Below are 21,806 nucleotides of genomic sequence, written 5' to 3'. Positions count from 1 at the left end.
AATATTTCAAGAAGCCTCGGATACGGTATTGAACCTTCGGGTTCCATAAAATGCTGGGAAGTTCTTGAGTAACTGCAGAAGTGGCGGGTTCTCAAGAAGGGCTCGGCTCCATCAGTGAGTGAGCGAACCGTGCTATGTACAGGGGACCTGTATCCAACTGAACTGTAGGTGGGAATGTTCAATAATTATATACCGGAAGGGGCTTTAAATAGTGAATGACGAAACAAAGGAGGAATAGAGAGGAATAACTGAAGAAAGAGCTGGTAGAGGAAATTAGAAGAACAGTTCACTTTATAAGGCCGTCAGTGAATACTGTTAATAAACTTCGGTTTAAATTGTGGTCTTTACCTGTGGTTTCTTTAACGACATCATCAACGTAAGGACAATTGACAAGTAACGAATTAGAAAATATTTTGGAGGAAATAGTTATCGAGATACTCCCCCCACCATCTGCTTCGAGTGACTAAGGAAAATCACGAAAAACTTCAGGCACAATAATCGCTGTTCCAGCCGGGATTGGAAACAAGCACCTCCCGAGTACAGGTCTTGGGCGTTACTGCTACCTCAACCTGCTACAACTTGTCACACCGTATAGTCTTGTAGGCGGACACCGAAATTTCACATTCTGGTCGAGGAATGGGGTGAATACATATGGACTGCAATCAAGCTAATCTTTGAGAGAAACGTGATATCGGTCTAGACGGTGTCACAACCCCGAAAACCAAAATCTAAGCAATCACCGCCGTGGAGACCCCAAAACTTGTTAACTTCGATTCATGTTACGTGCTTTCTTTCCCTTCCAGCCGTCAACAATAAGAGCCAGCAGCCGTGACCTCGTGACATTTGATAACACTAACTCGATATGACTTGCACTGTCGGTGGAGTACCGCACTACATACGCACTGAAATCCAACCAGGAAAACCCTATGAATGTCTTTTCATCTTCTTTCCCTATGATTCCAAATTCCACCAAGTTAACTGACGAATTCATGCATTGTTTTTGTTTCTGCCAGAGCGGTGAAGTACCGCGCACTGCGCAAGCCTATAGCGTGCTGGAAATTCCTCTAAATCTCACACGGTATATAAGATTCTCATCTGTTCTCGATTTCGTACAGATCCATCTGCAGGTTCAGCACCAAAGAACATCACATCTCGTTCAGCTGCTCCTCTGTAAGTACAATTAATTTAAATACAAAACTATTATAGCATGATTATATATAATGACGCGCACTGTATATCGAGCAATTGTAGTAGATGTAATAAATCGATTATTGAAACTATCAGCTAATTCGAATATAGTAAACATTCGATAATCCGGATCGAAATATGAAAAATTCTATTCACATTTGAGTACAGGTTTTGAAATACACGTGGGATTTAGGAGCAAGGGGGATTAGGGGCAAGAGGGCTTTCAGGCTGTGTTGTGGGTAGCTGGAGAGACTGAAACTACACAAGAAAATATCCAAGATTGGCTTCAGCTGGATGAAGAAGACCCTGCTTTCAGCTTCTGACAGAGGAAGAAACTGCTGCAGTGACATTTTTTATTTATTCAGCAGCATTACCTATATTATTACATTTTCCATTCACTTGTTTCATAAGGTTTATTGTCTTCTAGGACTATCTTTTGCTTCATTAATCCGGATGCCCCCCCAATCAATCCGGTTTATCGCGGGCTTACTGTAATTTAAGAAGTCGATTGAGCCGAATATCACATTCTTTGTACGTGCTTCGCTTCTGGACTTCTTGTAACTGACAGGGTTAGTTTCTATCGCTTACGTCTTTACATATTCATCTGAAAAGTCATCATCAGAAAAAAAATTGCAGAAATTAGGCATTTAAAATATAAATCTGAATTTCAGCTTAATGTACGCTGTGTAAAGTATTAATCGATTCAATAACAAAAATATAAATACTCTTTCGAGAATATTTATTATAGCGACAGACCACGGCCTGAACGACCGGGGTTCGATTCCCGGCAGGAGTAACTTTTTTTTTCTCCATAGCGTTAGCCCGGTTATGGGGTCCACTCATCCCCCTATCGAATGGGTACCACGGGTTGTTTTCCCGGAGGTAAATCAGCTTGGGCGTGAAGCTCACCACTCATCTCCATCTAGGACGAGAACAAGAATGGTGGAGCTACACCTCCACTTCTCCATGGTTCTTCATGGCGTGATGCTTAAGTAATTAATTAATTAAGTACAGGGATACCTTTACCTCAGCCGCGCCATAGCTCAAGAGGTTAGTCGCTGACTTCCCACCGCGGCGGCCCGGGTTCGACCCCGGGTCTTGTCAAGTGGGATTTGTGGTGGACAAAGTGGCGCTGGGGCAGGTTTTCTCCGAGTACTTCGGTTTCCTTTGCCAATCTTCATTCCACCAAATTCTTCATCATCATAATCACCCGGGGTAGGCTACAATAGGCGAATCAGTGGCCGCCGTGCCGAGTGGACCCAGTTGGACTCCACCCCCACTAAGCGAATTACCTTTACCCCTCTACATTATTTACGAACCATGATCAAAGAAGTCAAATACACAATCACAGATTTGTGTTATGACTTGATGTCGATGGGTTTTCTTCAGTTTTGACGATTTTGAAGTTTAATACGAAGAATAAAAGCGATAATTCTAAACGAATAAAATATGCGATTCGGAAATAATCCACTGTCTACATGGGTGACTTAATTGCCGTCCGTGTTAGCCAGTCTCTCTTTCCCTACTTTTCGGGTAGAAGTATTCCAATAAATAGCCATATTCAGATACGAAGAACGTCTCATAAATCATTCTGTGCATCTTTCAGTCAAGTTAATTAGGGTCCTGAAAGAGTAAAGTAAGGTAAAGCTATCCCTGTAACAGGCCTTGGAGGCGCATAGTGTTGTGAGACGTCGAGGCTCCTACATTTTCTAGACAATCAGTTCACAGATGGCGGTGAGGTCAGCCTTACGCTCCGGCTGCCCTTTACCCCCAGGAAGATTCCTGGTACTCATTTCTGTTAGAAGCTGAGTCGATCCCAGGGTCATGGTGCAGCTTCAAGGATTAGCTCAGAATCCAGTGACTTTATCGGGAATTGAACCCGCGACCTTCCGGTTTGTAGCATATTGCCTCACTACGCTGCCGCGTGGCCTTTGACAGTAAACTGGTAGATCTGATACTTCATTGTACTTGAGCATATAGCAACACTTTGTGTTATAATTTAGTTTACGGTTTTCAGAAAACAACTGGTGATTTGTCTTGAGTGACGAGGAGTTCTTTTCGTCAAAATGAAACTGATGCTGACTGTTGCAATTCTCGTGGCCGCAATAGGGTTCGCTTCAACACTACAGACATATGTCCCTTATGCACTCATACGTAGCGAACTGCAACCGGAGAATTATGACCTTGTGCTGGTGCCAATACAAGAGGGATCCCTGCGCGTAGCCCAAGGTGATGTTTCGTCACCAAAGGAACAAGACAGTGATCCTGACGGTCAGGAAATCTTCACGGTGAGATAGCTGTAAAACGTATCCAGCAGGCATGTTTCTAGAAGTATAGCTAAATTTAGTGATCCTGACAGGAAATCTTCGCGGTGAGATAGCAGTAATAAGTATCCAGCAGGAATTTGTTTAGAAGTATAGCAAAAGATAGTGATCCTGACAGGAATCTTCACGGTGAGATAGCTGTAATATGTATCCAGCAGGAATTTGTTTAGAAGTATAGCAAAAGATAGTGATCCTGACAGGAAATCTTCACTGTGAGATAGCTCTATTATGTATCCAGCAGGCATTTGTTTAGAAGTATAGCAAATCATTTGGTGATGAAGCCATAACCTCTCATCTGACGAACTTAAGAAGATCATCAAAATTTGTATATGCCTGTAACTGTACTAATGCCCTGTGTAAATGTTCTTATTTCAGGGAGAGCCCAAGTCCCGGGTCCGAAGGCAGGCTACAGTAGACGTTACTCGTAACACGCGAACTGGGAGCACAAGTGTCTCGGCACAAGGGCAAGGCAACTTGTGGGCAAGAGGGCCTCACAGAGTAGATGGAAATGCCCACTACTCGCGAGTTTACGGGGGCCGACAAGGAACAATGCACCCCAGTTACGGTGGCGGGCTCACGTACTCTAATTCGAATGGAGCCAGCGCCGGGGTCGATATAAGTCGACAGCGGCCTTTTGGGACCCAAGTTTCTGCCCAAGCTCAAGGAGTCCTCTGGAGAAGTAACAACGGCCGAACATCTGTTGACGCCAATGCCAGGTGGTCAAGAAATTTTGGTGGAGCTTATGGCACATCTCGGCCAAGTTACGGCGGTATGGTTACCTTCAGACACAGATTTTAGGAAGCACAGAAAACACCTGTTCGTCTTCTCCTCGTGTTCCGATAATCTAGTCCATTGTCTCACTCAAATCGGGTTCCGCGAAGCGAATATAAGAGTCTGCAAGAAAATTCCTTTATGATACGAATAACACTTTCCAGCATCAAGCCAAATAAAATGGGAATCTGTGAAGAAAAAATAAAACCCACTCTTCGCACTGAAAATTGTTAATAGGTAGCATAGTAGTTTTAAGCTTAATTTTTAGTATGTGTGAAATATGATTTTTTTTCTAAATATGTGCAATTAAATAATATATTTATCTTACATCTCTGTTTGATGTTTATTTCCTATTATCCTTATTATTTGTGGTCTAGTTCCTCAGTATCAAATATAAGCATTTTATTAGGGGTTCCGTAATTTTTTTCTAGTGTGAAATAGTTACATGGCCAAATTAAATTAAACAGGCTGTCCTGATCGAAGGATTTGATCTTTTCCTTAGTCCCTTGAACAAATTTCCAGAATAGTGTGTCGATATGGCTACGATCGCTTCCTTCCAAATCCTTTCGAATTCATCATTCATCTAACATCGAATTAATTAATTCGCTTAGTGGGGGTGGAGTCCAACTGGGTCCACTCGGCACGTCGGCCTCTGATTGGCCTATTGTACCTGCCCCGGGTGATTATGATGATGGAGAATTTGGTGGAATGAAGATTTGCAGGGGAAACCGAAGTCTCGGAGAAAGCCTGCCCCAGTGCCACTTTGTCCACCACAAATCCCACTTAGCCACACCCGGGATCGAACCCGGGCCACCGCGGTGGGACGCCAGTGACTAATCCCTTGAGCTATGGCGCGGCCGATATCTGATATCCATACATTCGATACTACATAGTCAAGCTACCTGAAGTGTCGTTAAATAAGCCGCCCCTCCCAGAGAAAAAACTTCATATTTCTAGTGCTAGCCAATTATGTTAAAAGACTTTCAAGAAATTGTTCTTTATTTACGGAACGTTTCTGAGAGTGCAATGTTCACTTCATTATGTTCTACAAGTAAGTGAGAATAATACAACGAAATAACACAGTCCTCTGTGCTTGTCTTTAATATAGAGGTGGAACTACAGCTCCACTTCCCCATACGTCTTAGGGGGAACACGGTAGTTTAGTTAGTTGACAGACTATGATACAAGCCGGAAGGTCGCGGGTTCGTTTCCCGATCAAGACATTGAATTTTTTTAATTTACTTAATCCTTCGAGCCGCTCTATGGCCCTGGGGTCGACTCAGCCTCTAACAGAAATGAGTACCAGGAATCTTCCTGGGGGGTTAAAGGGCGGCCGGCGCGTAAGGCTGATAGCCTCACCGCCACCTGTGAGCCGATTATCTAGAAAATGTGGAAGCCTCGACGTCTCACAACCCTACGGGCCTCCACGGCTTGCTACAGGGATAGCTTTACCTGTTTTTACATTTTATTCATTCTAAATAAAAATCCTGTGCTAGGATATTCATATCCTCAAGAGTGTCTTCTGATATGAAGACTGTTAATAAACTCTTCGAAAATGTAGCAAGGATCAAACATTTTGGTGCAAGGGAAACCAACCTAAATCAAAAGAACAAGTAAATTCAAAGCAGCTTAAACTGGTGGAATGTTGATGCTGCCCCGCTCGGAAACACTGAAACATGAAAATGAGAGTTACAGAACTATCGCCTTAATTTTTGTTCTGTATGGGTGTGAAGGGGGGAGAGGGTGGTGAGGGTGTTTGAGTATGCCAAGGACCCTGAGAGCTATACCAGCGGTAGCGTAGCTACTGGCAGGGCCTCCCTTGCTGAACAGGGTAGGCATCAGACGAAGAGAGACACCAAAAACTGATGCCGGAAGCAGCGTCATCAGCGGCGACTTGAAGCGCAGAGCAAATGATGCTCGAGATGGTTCAAGTTCGTATAGCAACAGGCGTGACCAGAGTGGTTTGAACGGCTGCTGTACTGCGATGTGGAAAGCAAATGGAAAAACTACCACATTATCACTTTTCCTGGATAGTCTCTTTCCAAAAACAGAAGATCGCATTAAGTGGAGAAACTGTTTTGGAAGAGGCTGTGGACCTGTCGTCTGACAGATTACTGATGAATGAATGAATGGGTGTGAAACTTGGTCGCTTGTATGAAGGGGAGAACGTAGACTGAGAGTGTTTGTGTACAGGGTACCTACTGCAATAACTGGACTGAAGACGAAGGAAGTGACGGGAAGTTTGGGTGTGAACCCACTTCATAATGAAAACTTTCATAACTTGTACTCGCCGCCAGATATCGTTAGAACCATCAAATCACTAGAGATGAAAGGGGCAGAGCATGTAGCACGCATAGGGCAGATGATGAATGCATATAGCATTTTAATTTGCAATCCTGAAGGGAAAAGACCACTTGGGAGATTTAGGCGCAGATAGAAAGGTAATATTAAAGCGTACCTTCAGGAAAAGTGTTGACCTATACATCCACTCCCCCACAAGCCTTCATAGCGTAGTGCTTAATTAGTTAAGCACAAGGACAACTTTACCTTCAAGAAAAGGCATGTGTGGGTGACGATTGGATTCATCTGGTTCATACCAGGGACTAATGGTTGGATGATATGAATATGGCAATGAATCTTCTCGTTCCATAAATGTCGGTGAATGTTTTGTGTAGCTGGACAACTGTCAGCTCCATTGGGAGTAAAAATGTTAGACCTATTGTCTTTATAACAATACAATAAGGCAAGAAAATTCTGGAAAAAGAATTAAGCAGTGGTGGTGGAGTAATCAATGCCGCATAGTTAAACGGAAGGGTCGGTGTGGCCACGCTGTGCATGCAATAGCCAGCACATATGTTATACTGCAGAATTATAATATGCGGAAAAACGTTATTTAACTGTGCAAAGATAAAACGTATGAGTTGCTTTCGTGAAATATGTACCAGGCACGAGATTCGGCCTTTATAATATTAAAATTATGCAGTTTATTGTGGGTTTCTTCAGTCCCTTCAGGCGAATGCATGAACAACAATTTCGACGGTTCCCATAACAGACATATCTGTGCTTGCACAGAGTGCTTAAAACACATTGCGTGTAAGGGATAGATCTGTCCGTCTATTCTCATATTTGAGATCGAAACCTATGGAATTTAACTAAATTAGATTAACCCAAGATGTTGTATGCTCATTTTGTTAATTTAATAGGAGCTCATCCTCCGCAAAACCCAATCATAACATCCAGTAATAAAGAAATACAAAATACGGGTTTCAAGCACTTCTAAGCGAGAATTTCTCGTGAAGACGACAGCTGACGACAGAGACCACTGTTTCAGAACCACCTGCTGGCAGAAATAGTACTGCTTGGAACCAGTGCGTGCAGGCCTCTATCGGATCACTGTGCTGTCAAAATCTCACTCGGTATAATTTCATAACTTTCTGTGGACTATTTAAGGGTGCTTACAGTATCCAGAATGATGAATTAGGAAGGATATGGAAGGAGACGGTGATTGGCTTAAATGAGGTGCTATTCTGCCGTTAGACTGGAGGGACCGAGTACAAGAAGCCTCAGTCAGGTTAGCCAAAGTCCCGGCCAAGACTAGAACCCAGTGAAAGTCTACAGCAGTTCTGATATAGCAATGTGCTCGGTGCTACTAGGGACATCACTAGCATCAGACATGACTAGAATGAAGTGATTTGAGGTTCTCAAGGTGGATGCCGATACCTGAAGATGGAGGCAGTAGATTGCTCCGAAACGTTGGTTCGTACCTATATAAATTACAGGCTAGATTTGAAACTTAAAAAATATACAGGATGTGTGGGTATGGAGTGGAGTCAGCTGGCTTAGTATATGTTCCAGTGATGGACAACGTAAACTTGTCCGTGTTTAATTAAGCACTATTTCATTATGACGTATGTGAGAATGGAGGTATAACTCCACTGTCCCTAACCTCGGCACTAGATTGAGGTGAATGGTCAGCTTCACGCCCCGGCCTCATTCCTGGGAAATTAGCTATCGGTTATCATTGGTAACAAAATTGCCTGTCTGGAATCGAACTCAGGATCAACGCATAATTTGGTGGGATGGAAATTGGTAGGGGAAACCGAAGTAGTCGAAGAGAACCTACCCCAGTGCCACTTTATTCACCACAAAACTCACATGACCTTACCAGGGATCGAACTCGGGTGGTCTTGGAGGAAAGCCGAAGACTAACCTCCTGAGTTATGGTACGGGACTACTCTAAGTTTGAGTGAGCGGCCTGAAAAAGGACAAAAAACCTTCCTGTTTATGTATTTTTCGCTTTACCTGTTATGTTCTGAAAATACAAGTGCCATGTAAATCGGAATATAGTCCTACAGGAATATTTCTATCTCCTGAGATGTGACGCCATGTAATCTGTGGTTTATTTTACTAGTGTGTCAACATCTGACGTCGTATCGTATGAAGGCTGATGAATGATGAGGCGGAAAGGATTTGGAAGGAAGCGATCATGCCCTACTCGAAAATACCACCCCAGTATATCTTGAAAGACTGAGAGAAGCCATCATGAGATCTGGTGTCCCGGTCGATATACGGAGCAAGCAGCTCCAGAGAAGAGGCAGACTCCACTGCTTCGTATTCCAGAAGACAGGATAGGCAGTTCCTTGAGAACGTTAAATGTGGAAAGAATATAACTCCTTCACCTGACTTGCCCCACTTTGTGCTTGCTGCAACAGGTGTTTCTGCATTACCGGAAACTGCATGGAATGGCCTCTACAACCACTACGTGTGGGGGGAGGGGGGAGAGTAAGGAAAGGTCATGAGATGTGTTGCCAGTGTCGGCCACTGTATGGTACCAAGTCTCTGCTTCCCGCCTTATTGCAGCTATTTTTACGATGGTTTTGCCTGATAATGCTAGAGAGAGGGACGAAGAGGGTTGTGGTGGACATCAGCGGACCACCGGACTCCTGGGTCACACAGCTAAGCGCTACCAGGTACGGACATCGCCAATCGAAACCCCTCGCATGACACGACAGAAGGACCAAGCGGTGGACACCTCCCACCCCCCCGCAACTCACCTGACTCTACAAGGAACGTGGGAACGTGGAAGCAATCCTGGATCAAATATACTTGCGTCTCAGTCAATACTCAGAGCTCCTGTGACTCAGTAAGTATAGTGACTAGATTACAGGCTGGACGACCGAAGAATCGGGGTTTGATCCCAGGCAGTAGTGATTTTTCTCCTCACTGCCTTGTACACATCAGCTCTGGGGCCCACTCAGCCTTCTATCCAAAGAGTACAGTGGGCTCCTCCGGAATAAAGTGGCCGGGCATGTGAAGCTGACTACTCATCTTCATTCAGTACCGAGATTAAGAATGCATGGAGCTTTACCTACACTCTTTCATACGTCTTCATTGCGGGGTCCTTAATCGGGCACGTGCTGAGTCTTGACTCCAGTCAAAAACTAACGATTGCTGCCATCAGGAACAGGACGCCGTATAATCTGGTAGATTTAGTAAATACATGCCAGATTACAAAGTGCGACATCCCAGAAGACAAATCACCTACGTGAGAACTTCAAATCTGTACAAAATAAAGAAACCATAATTTTACATGCAACTTCATCAGGCTGTGAAACTTGATCTCTGACTCAAAGGGAAAAGAAACGCCCTGCAGCAATATGAGAACAGGGTGCCGAAGAAAATATTTGGGCCTGAAAGAGAGGAAGTAACAGGCGAATGGGGGAAGATACATAAAAAGGGCTTAATAATATGTCATCTTCAGGGCGATCAAACCAAGCGGATTGAGAAGGAAGAGACATGTAATACAATTAATGGATATCATAAATGGATACAAAATTTTGATTACAAAACCTGAAGGGAAAAGTAAACTTATGAGCCTGCAGTTAGTAGGACAGTAACATGACAGTCACAGGCAAATAAATTATGCGATTTTTATTGCAATACAATTTTCATTCCAGTGAAAAAAAAAAAAAGAAACGTATTGAGGAGTTGAAGTATAGCTCCACGCATTAAGCACTGCATGGTGAATGTTCAGCTTCAAGCCTCGGTAGCATTCCTGGAAAGGGAACTCTCGGTTCCCAGTGGTAGCAAGATGGGTAGGCTCCAGAGCCCCTTGTCCCTACATGGAATCAAACTCCAGATCTTCGATACACAAAGTAAATACCCTGAATAATGCCCTGCCGTGACAGTAGTGCGAAATTAGTTCATAAAATATAGAATCCATTCTAACAATATGAAAGGATGTGAACTTGATTTAATTGCCAGCAGGCGGTGTCCTATAGCTACTTTGCAGTTTATTAGAACTTAATTTTTATTTTAAAAATACCGGCAAATACTGAATAAGCCTAGAGATAGGTGAGACATGTATCACACATGGGATATATGAGAAATGCATACAAGATTTTGGTTGGAAATATGAATAGAATAAAACAATGAGACAATAATTTCAATAAAGCATATTGAGAGTGGTGGACTGGATTCATCTGGCTCAGGATTGGGGCCAGTGGTGGGCTCTTGTGAAGTCAGTTATAAACCATCGAGTTACATAAAAGAACGGGGAATATCTTGACTAGTTGAGCTGCTACTAAATTCTCAAGGACTCTGAGCTGGAGTTAGATACTTAAATACTTAGTGGCTCTAATGCAGCTGTTGAAACTTATATTCCCTCACAGTTCCAGTCTCTTGAGTAAACTATTGTGGCAACATCTATGCTGTCATTGGCAGCTCTACCAGTTACATTCCACGTTTCCTCGCACATTTTATTTGTAGCATATTTATAGGATTAATAGCAATAAAGTTCTGTCAACTTTCCGTCATAATCAATGAATCTCACCGCATAACATAGATTAAAACTTGAGTAAATGAAAATCATTTGAACCACATTTTCACATACAATCCCCATACTAGATTCATAGCAGTCACACTACGGTAGGCCTAGCTACATGCATTAGAAGAGATGTAAGTTTTCATTCACCTGCAACTAGTCGTCTTGCTCAAAATTCGCTTCTGCACTGTAAAATCTAAATTATCATAGACATGGGTCTAAAGCCTATCTTTCTGAATGTAAATTATCATTCTCGTGCTAATTTAATACAGTATAAAAGATAATAAACACTATAACCAACACAATGGGAGTGATTTTAATTAAAATATCCGCAAGTAATGTTTAACTGACTAACCTGTGGCACCCTTACAGTGGACTCTTCGAGGTTAGGAATTATGCTGCAAAGACACGTGGTACGCAGTTCACTGTTCACACTTATCACACTATTTACATCACTCACGTTCTTTATATTACACAAATTAAGCCGAAAAAAACGTTCACTTACAATGTTTTATGTGTATTATCAAAACATTTTCACACGTTCGGCGCGCGCACATTGCCACGATTCTTGGCGGTTATAAAACAAAAGACTAATGAAATGAAGTGCTGTTGACATCTACTGGACGATAGCTGAACTGCTGGGTATGAATGTGTAATGGAGGGAAGTTCTAAAAAATAGATAATTCTGGTATAGAAGCAAATGTAGATGAGACTAGGTACAAGAACAAGACACAGAATCAAGAACAAATTCATTATATAAATATACGTAAGTATTTCATAAATAATTTGAGAGCATTTCACAATGTATCTTGGAATATTACTAACGGATAGAAGTGACTTAGATTCGAAGTTCTCACAATGATGGCTATGAAGAGTACCAGCTTCTGGGATGTGATGCCGTATAGCCTGGTAGATATTTATAGACGTTTCGGAGGAACATAATGAGCCAAGTAACGAGAGAAGCATGCAGCAAGAGGTACTTACGGCGATAACTATGATTGTCTTCTAGGTTGTAGTCTGTAGTTTCGTCGATATGTACGGATGTAACTGCTTCATTCAGGGCATAAGAGGAAGTTCTGCGTTTGTACTGTGAAGTTGGAGGCAGCACGTTCCTCCGAAACTTCAGCAACCTTCTACCAGATTATATGCTATCACATGCCAAAAGACAGCAGTTTTCTTAATTGCAGATAGATCGAAATAGGTCAGTTCTAGTAAGCCTGTATCTGACCCCTGTTAGACTGTACTTGGAAGGGATTATAACTTTGTTAGGTGGGTAGAAATTTCTTCACGGAATTTTGACGGAGGTGTAGTTAAGTTCACACAATAGCATTGACTGGAAGGCGAGAAAGAAATGATGAATAGCACAATAGTCATTAATCTCACTGACAGAGTGCAGCACGAGTATTTCTCTTCTTCGAAGCTGATAACTTTTTCCCCTCCATCTCTTTATCCTCGTTGCTTCTGTTTCCAAGTTGCCTACGTAGGGGTATGACAGTTGACGTATCATTCTTGTCCGGCAACGCTTTCCGATAGCTTCTACCCCCCGCCTGCCCCGCTACTGCTGATCGTTACGGGATCGTCTTACATTGTTTCTAGAGCAAGGTGTTTCAGCGCTGAGGTTACCACATCTTGCAACCGAACTTTTATTGCTTATACGGGAAGTTCCTCACTCAATTCTCGGCCAGAACACCGACTATCCTATGACATTTCGTCATTTTCCTCAGTCCTCCTAAATATAGCTTCCTTCCACGTGCTTCTTAATGTATCATTCACCCTCACCCTATGGCTGAAAATACTTTTGGTGTGAGTAAAATTATGACCACCTCTCTTTCTATCTCGTTGCTGCTATCCTAGAGACAAGTATTAATCCGCGAAAACGTATAGGGGCTTGGATGCCAAGCTCCAGGCATTCTTTATTTTACACGAGGCGAAGGCGAGGGTTCAGCTTCACGCCCCGGCAATTTTACACGCTAGGAAAAGCGCTCCTGGTACACATTGGACAGAAGGCTGGGTGGACCCCAGCGACTGCACGGACGTCGTGGAGAGAGATAAAAGTCATCCAACCTAGTCACTACACAGATTGAGCTATCCCTGATCATTCCTAGACGTAAGAAAGATCAACAGGCATCTAGAGTACGGTCGTCTGGATTGCAACGCCGTGCAGTTCTGAAGCAATCCGACGTTTCGGAGGAACATAGCACCTTCACCTTCAGAGTCGAAGAGTAAGACAAGCAAAAGAAGGCAGCTTACACTTCGACCATGAGAATGGAAGCGGTATATTTCTCCGAAACGTCGGGCTGTCTCCTAACTACATAGCGTTACAACCCAGAAGATAATACTGTTCATAGTGACCTCTGTGACAACAAGAAGGCTAGCAGTGGCACCTCTTCTGACTTGTACGAGTATTCTCTTATAATGGATTTGAGGTTCTCACGGGCTCCCTCTCTGTTGGGATACGATCCCTGCGTTTCGCTGTTCTCCGCAATTCACTATTCGCGTTTGTCCTTCCTAAGGATTATAGAAGCAGCTCAGTCAGTATAGCGACGGGCTGGAAGGCCGGGGTTCGATTCACTGAATGGCAAAACTTTCTCTCCTCCGCAGCGTACAGACCGGCTCTGACGCCACCTATCCAATGGGTACTGGGAGCTCTTCACCCTGGGAAAAGCGACAGGAGCAAGCTAACCACACACTTCCAGCTAGTGCCGAGGTCAATAATGGTGGAGCTTATACTTCCACTCTTTCATACGTCTTCATAATGTGGTGCTTAATTCACGAAGTGCAGAGACAACTTTACCTTTAAGGATCAGAGAAGCTGTACTGTGCATATAAATGTCCCAAGCCTTTCTTGATATGGTAAAGGTAAATTTGTCCTTGTGCTTAACTAATTAAGCACTACGTCATGAAAACATATGGAGGAGTGGATGTATAGATCTGCGTTTTCTTGATCTCGTCACTAGATGGAGGTGAGTGGTCGGCTTCACGCCCCGCCCGCTTTACCCCCGAGGAAAGAGCCCCCGATATCCATTGGATAAGAGGTTTGGTGGGCCTCAGTGCCGGTCTGAAAGACGTGAAGAACTGAAAATTCTAGATCCTATCGGGACTCGAAGTTCGACCCCTTGTCCTCGCAACCCCTAGTCAGCCGCTATACCGACTGAGCTATCCCGGCTCCCTTTTTTGATAGGGGTAATATTCTTCCTGCCACCCTGGCAACATTCTCAGATAATAAGCCAATAATCTGTACACTAGCCCCACTATTTCCAGACAATGAGAGTAGACCATTGGACGTGAATGGTTACAGGATGGCTAAGGGGTTGAAATTGAAGGGATAGTCTCAAGAGTTGACCCTTTGAATGAAGTTACAGTGAAAAGGGACAATATAGGATGGGCAAAGGACCGTTTCTGATGAAGTGCAGCCCACCAATCGCGGAGGGGTTGAGGAGACCCTTTGCTGACCGTTTGACCGTTGGTCATAAAAGACTGTTCCTATAGGCGTGGCCAGCTTTAAGAACCATGAAAGTGTTTGTCCTTTGTATGTATAAAAGAGAAGTACTTTATATTTAAGTGGTTAGCAATGCATCACGGTTTGTGCTTAGGTTACTGGTCCATGGTGTATTGTGAAGTCTTTAAACGTTGGGCGTTAATCGACCTTTTAGCACAAAAAAAAAAAAACTTTATACGAATACGAAGAGACCCTGTTCTGGGGTTTGACGTAGTTCTTGCTTGACTTATTAGTGGATCCTGAAAGTGGTGGCCCGAGCTCCTCCGAAATATCGGTAACCCGTTACCAGAACACGCAGCTTCGCATCTTCGTTGTCATCTGAATGAAAACCTTTGAATATTGCAATATTATGTACATATGTAAGCCTATATATTTTGTTCTCTATATATACTTATGTACGTAAATAGACTTGTTTATGTTTACGTCTGTATATATTTATGCATTTATGAATACATATAAGTGTACATATATATACATGTATACTATATGTGTATACTTGTGCATGTTTGAATGCATGTGTACTAGTAAACATGTCGCGCCTTAGCTGAGCTCCTCAGACTAATGATCTGGGATTTGTGGTGAATAAAGTTGAACTGAGGCAGGATTTTCGTAGAGTACCTCAAAATTTCCCAGTGCATTCTCATTCCGCCAATGCTCCACTTCTCTCCTCTATAATCCATGAGTGGTACAATGACCCACGACAATAACAATAACAATACACCTAATAATAATAATAATAATAATAATAATAATAATAATAATAATAACAATAAATGTAAAAAGTAAAGCTATCCCTGTAACAAGCTGTGGAGGCCCATAGGGTTGTAACGTGTCGATGATCCCATATTTTCTAGACGATTGGCTCATAGATGGCGGTAAGGTTGTCAGCCTCATGCATCTGCCGCCCTTTACTCCCCAGGAAGATTCCTGGTACTCATTTCTGTTAGAGGCTGAATCGACTCCAGGGCCATACTGCGGCTGGAAGGATTAGGTCGCTTGAAAAATCCACCTCATCGGGACTAGAACATGCGACCTTCCGGCTTGCAGCATAGTGCCTCAACCAACTACGCTACCGTGTGCCCCACAATAATAATAATAATAATAATAATAATAATAATAATAATAATAATAATAATTCAATGAATTTCTTTATTTAAGCCCTTGCCAATAGCGAATGGCCTATAACGGGCGATAACAACAGGTAGATTAAAGCTAGAACTAAGCCTAACTAAGATTTAATCCAAGACAATAAAATAATTCAAGTAATACAATAATTACGTAACTCAGCAGGATTAAGCAAAGGTAAATATATCTTCAAGGGAGATGTTATATTTATTGAAAACGTTCAAAGATATGTAGTTGTTGCTTGCAACCGTGACGCACCTTGTTGAAGGGCTAAGCTTTGAGACTTTTTTTTATTGGCGCTACAGCCCTCATTTGGGCCTAGGCCTACCTCCATGAAACTCTCCGTTTCACTTCGGTTTCATTAGATCTTAGACATACGGTAGGACTCCTTGGGCGGGTGATCAGCTCGTAGCAAGGCCTCTACCTGTACACAAAGACATATAAACGCACACAAACAGCCATGCCCTGAGTGGGATTCGAACCCAGGATCCCGGCTTCCGAGCGAGCGAAGACAGCGCATGCCCTAGACCGCTCGGCTAACGTGACCGGCCTAGAGATATTACTGACGTTAAATGTGAAAAGTTCCTAATTTGCTTAGCGGGTACACGGAGACCAACAATATTCATAATAGAACAGTCAATTTTGTTCTTGGAAATGTTAGTAAGAAATAAAGCGTCAAAGTTTTGTTGCCTGGAATAAAGCATTTTAAGATGTAAATTCAGCATTGATTAATAATTAGAAAAGGAGTTAAGCTGAATATATCGATTATAGCATAAATTACAAACTTTATTTGTATGTTATCCAGCTTCTTGGGATCTGCTAAAGTAAGGTTATTTTAGACCACAGACCCGTATTCAAGCTCTTCACTAATTAAGGTAGTCTATCTACCTATGGCTCTACAGCCGTTTGTTGAGCCTTGGCCGGTTATTCAGTTCCTTGATCTCTTACACAGTCGTTAGGACTCCTTGGAAGGTGGTTCAGTCCGTCGCAAGGCCGCTACATGTACATAGGACAACACAAACACGCAATAAAAGCACACACATCCAATCCTCAAGTGGGATTCGAACTCATGGTCCCAGTATATGAGCGGGCGAAGACAGTTGAAGCCTTAGGCCGCGAGGTCACTGTGATCGGTAGTTAAGTTAATATAATAATACATCTGATAAAAAGTAAAATCTTTCAGACTTTCTGGGCCAATGTAGTGTGGATATACACGTAAAGGCGATCGTCCCAGATGCGACGTCTTCATAGAAGCGTCACTATTCCTCCTCATGCTGACTTTGCACGGAGGTGACAGCTGGCCCCTGATCTCAATTAACAAGAGGAAGTCACCCGCCATGACACTGTACGTGTCTGGACAGCAAACTAAATTCCTATAAGTGGCCTTTCACCTCGCGAGGTCCAGTTCATATCTCAACACAATCTCTGAATATTCAACACCTTCTGTGTATGTAGTAGAAACGTCCATTAAGGATCAAACACACCTCAAGACTGCAAATGATTACCTGGGTAACTCAGTGTAGTTCATGCATTGTTTGAGCTTATAACGACTGCTCAACAGGCAGGATATCCTGCTCGTGACGAGTAGAAAATTAACTCCGACGAATGTGGCGGGGAAAAAATCGTTTGAATTTATCTGTTTTAATATTCTCTTCAGCTATCTTCATTTATTCCTCCATAGATGTTTCATAGTAAATAGGTAAATGTATGAGAAGCTCTGTTAGCTGTACACTGATGTGTTTTGACCCTCTGAGGCATGGATGCGGTGGGGTGACTAGGAATTTCTCTAAAGGCGGGCAGCAAGGAATTCTGCTCACGCAATTACGTCTACAACGTTTATACTACCATATTTACTGATCATCCCCTTCCCTTAGATTATTTTATAATAGAGACACATTTATTAGAATTATTTTAAATTTTGGAAAAATAATTGGTATATTTCTTTTTTTTTTTTTTCCAGTTTTGATTCTTCTCCAAAAAACCCGGGACGTCAGAAACCAAGCTTGCATTCCCCTCTGAGGGCCCATGTATGCTACCAGGTAAATAATATTCATATATAAATTAATGATTTAATTCAATTCTTAGCAAGGGTAGAAAATTCTCTTTTCTATAGAGCTGGTCCCTTCCGGCCTCCGACCCAGTGGGTTCCTGGGCTGTTTTCCTGGGTATAAATCTGTAGGGGTTCAAACTGACCACTCACTTCCATCTTGCGCCTAGTTAAGAATGTCTCAGCTCCCACGTACTTCTTCATGGCGAAGCGCTTAAATTGAATTCACATTTGAAATTGCGCAATAAGGTATATAGGGTATCAACATGTAACAAAAGTGTAATATAACAAAACCTCATCAAATACCTCATATCTGAAGAGATAATCGCTTGCAGTCCTAGGGGGCTCCTGTCCTGTCCTACTAGCAGGATAAAGACATACAATATGTTACAGAGGGCAGATAAGGTACGTATGACGTATTGGAAATATGACAGTTGTGGAACAATAGGGTTAGGTGTTGCCCAGTTTCCAGACATCTGCAGCCAAGGTTCTTTTGTTACGGAACACAATAAAGGATTTTATATTTTTTTGTGTGACATACTGTCCGTGTTGTAGGTCTATCTGCCACCCTCGGCCCCTTGATGCTTCAGGAAAGGACCACTTAAATAACGCAACCGTGCTGATTGCTGGGCCCGTACATTTTGATTTCATCTCTGACCTGATTGTTCAGCATATTAACATACTTAACACATAAATACACTGTGTTGGCAAAATGCAGCATATATAAATTCAGTCCGTACCTCACAGGAAACACGTTACGTCTGCACTACAAAGCCCAACCGGTTAATGTTGTTTAAGGAAATAATCGCTGTTTATGGTGAGAACCATATGGAACACATAAGTACACTGTGTGGGCAAAATTTAGCATATAGAAATTCAGTCCGCACCTCACAGGAAACATATTACGCCTCCACTACAAAGCCCAACCGGTTAATGTTGTTTAGGGAAATAATCGCTGTTTGTTGTGAGAACCATATGGAACACATAAATACACTGTGTGAGCAGAATGCAGCATATATAAATTCAGTTCGTACCTCACAGGAAACACGTTACGTCTCCGCTACAAAGCCCGGCCGGTTAATATTGTTTAAGGAAATAATCGCTGTTTATGGTGAGAACCATACGGAACACATAAATACAATGTGGGGGCAGAATGCAGAGTTTTACTGTATTAAAGCGGGTGTTACATATAGTAACCACTAGACTTCATAGAGTTAGCTTTAAAAAAGTTCTGGGTTCGAGTTGTGGCCCGAAACAAATTGGTCTCACTGAAGAACTTCCGTGGAATTCATCAGTTACTCCAGTCAAATACTGAGATAGTGTCTCAAAATATGTCACGACGGCTTCCTTCCACATTCCTCCAGTCATTATTCACTCATCATCCTACTTTTCCAGCTGTTGAAAGCATCGTTAAGCAGGCCATGAAGGATTGTCCCATATCAATTCTGTAGTATGGTTTTTCTTACATCTCGCGGTTGATTACATGACACTGTCAGTATATCATAAAAAAAAGCCTCGGCTATGACAGCTTGCGACCTCACAATCGAGACACTTACATTTTTAACACTCAGGTCTCATTTTACATTATATCCACACATTTCGCAATCTTTAATTCACGTAAAATATCTCAAGAAAACCTAGCAAATTTTGAGTAATCTCTCGAAATTCGATGTCTAGAGCCACTGATAGAAATGCTTTACAGGAGAGTCATCAGTTGATAAAGTGACTGTATGATGTAATGCCATTCAGTACCAGTGTGGTGTCGAACCCGGAAATCACTGGTCAAACCACCTGCACGACCTGCAGATAGAAGTCGCCAGGCTGACATCACACTAATGCAATTAATCATCGAAAAATTTACGCTTGCATTGTTTACTTAAAGGTAATCTTATGAAAGATGATAAGTTGAATTTTGGTGTCTGGATTTGTTTTCTTGACAGCAGGTGTTTACCTTTGGAATATGACGGGCACAGACGAGTATAAAAACAGGGGAATTGAACAAACGAGAAGAAAACTTTCAAGAATGATTACTTGTACGTCCCTACTTGTCAGAGTTGCCGTGTTACGGCGCTACCAGACGTTGCTAGACTCAAGGAATAATGCTGACTTCTGACCTCAGGCAAGTACTAATTTGTCTCTGTCCGGAATCAATGGTCTTGGACCTTCGAACTTTGTCCAATAATGTACGTAGCGACCATCGCTTGTTTGGCCAAGATTGCAAAAAGTAAAGGAATGAATAAGCGTCAATGCATCTCATGAAATTAATGAAGGTGGGGCTGCTTTATAACGTATTCAGGGACAGAAATACCTCACCAGAACTACGCGGTTACTCCAGTTAGATCTAGGTAGACACTTCAGTTCTAAATTAGATGGACGCTCCAGTTCAGAAATAGATAGACCCTCCAGTTCAGAAACAGGTAGACGCTCCAGTTCAGAAAGAAGTAGACCCTCCAGTTCAGAAACAGGTAGACGCTCCAGTTCAGAAAGAAGTAGACCCTCCAGTTCAGAAACAGGTAGACGATCCAGTTCAGAAATAGGTAGACGATCCATTTCAGAACTAGGCAGACGCCCCAACTCGAAACTAGGTAGATGATCCAGGTCAGCAGAAACGCCCCTGGGAATGGTCAGAAAATATTCAAAGGAAGTTATCACAATGTAGGCTCGCGAACTTATCCCTACATATATCGCTGTTGATAGAGACAACTACAATGTCTTGAGGTTGTGCAAAAAGCTTCTTCAAAAATGAACTGACCCTGGACTAAGCAAACAACGTCTACCCGAGTCAACCTAAATTTCAGCCCTCATTTTACTGCTTTGGGATTAGGTATATAAGTAAGTAAGTAGAGGTATACCTGTAATAGACCGTGGAGGCCAATAGGGTTGTGAGATGCTGAGGTTCACACATTTTCTAGACAATCGGCTCATAGATTGCGGTAAGGTTGTCAGCCTTACGCGCCGGCCGCATTTTACCCCCAGGAATATTCCTTGTACTCATTTCTGTAAGAGGCTGAGTCAGCATCGTTAAACAAGTGAAATAAATGTAAAAAGTACTGTCACGTGTTGGGTGTATAACGCGACAAGGAACTTCACGCCGTATTGGATATAGCGAATTTATTGCACATTCGCTCTTACAATCACACAATTTACAATCTCACAATTACTGCCCTCGACAGCATCACAAATTATCACATCAAATCTTCCAGCCACGCGTTCGGGTCTTCTTTCCGCGACTGCTGCTATATCTCAACTGTCTTCGGCGACTGCTACATTTTAACTGACTCCTTAGGCAGTGTAGTTCTCTTATAAACACTCAGCCAGACAACGGGAAAACGCCTAGCTTCCTTGTTGCCTAGTCGCCGTGTTTATAGGTGTTGGTGGGAACGCTATCGAGAGTTGTTTATTGCTGCATAGCAACCGCGGCATCCCCCGCTACGTCACCGCGGGGAAGGGGGCGGAGTGTTGACCGGCCCGTCACCGTAGCAGCGGCAGCGGTGTTACGCCACCGTTGGCGGGGGGAGGGGGCGTCCTGCATAGCGCAAATACGTCACAGTACTTTCGGTTGGATGGCCGAGGAGTCGAGGTTCGATTCCAGACAGTAGCAAGAGATTTTTCTTTTCTCCATAACGTCCAGCTCGTCTCTGGGGATAACCCAGGCTCATATTCCAGTGTGTACCTGGGGCTCTTTCGCCAGAGATAAAATGACCGGGGCATGAAACTGACAACTCACCTCGGTCTAAAGCCGAAGTTAAGAGTGGTGGGGCTATACCTCCACTTCCCCACAAGCCTTCGTCAGGTGTTGCTTAATTAATTAATTAAGACCAGGGATAATTACATGACGCCATATGCAAGAATGTCGCGATCCTTATACTCATTGTGCTTTCGTGCTGGGTTTGAGACTGTGTTAAACACAGATTACAGAGCAACCACTTTTGGGTTTCTGTATAAAACGTAATAGATGGAAATGCTTAGTGAGTAGAGGTGACCCGCCGCTCGCCATGTTATTGAGCAATCAGTTACGTTTAACAGCCT

The 21,806-nt window shown here is 42.8% G+C and overlaps 1 protein-coding gene across 1 annotated transcript; it reads left to right on the top strand.

Moving 5' to 3' along the window:
• Window positions 1–1,017: 1,017 nt before the first annotated feature.
• Window positions 1,018–4,610, top strand: LOC111866693 (sarcotoxin-2A). The gene is made up of 3 exons (XM_023855880.2): window positions 1,018–1,170; window positions 3,206–3,476; window positions 3,888–4,610. The coding sequence occupies exons 2-3, from the start codon at window positions 3,255–3,257 to the stop codon at window positions 4,308–4,310; spliced, it is 645 nt and encodes a 214-aa protein (XP_023711648.1). The 5' UTR covers window positions 1,018–1,170; window positions 3,206–3,254; the 3' UTR covers window positions 4,311–4,610.
• Window positions 4,611–21,806: the final 17,196 nt, after the last annotated feature.

The sequence above is a fragment of the Cryptotermes secundus genome, unplaced genomic scaffold (assembly GCF_002891405.2).
Source record: "Cryptotermes secundus unplaced genomic scaffold, Csec_1.0 scaffold66, whole genome shotgun sequence".
NCBI classification, from domain to species: Eukaryota; Metazoa; Arthropoda; class Insecta; order Blattodea; family Kalotermitidae; genus Cryptotermes; species Cryptotermes secundus.
The sequence above is the reverse complement of the archived record's forward strand: the minus strand, read 5'-3'. Positions and strand labels throughout refer to the sequence as shown.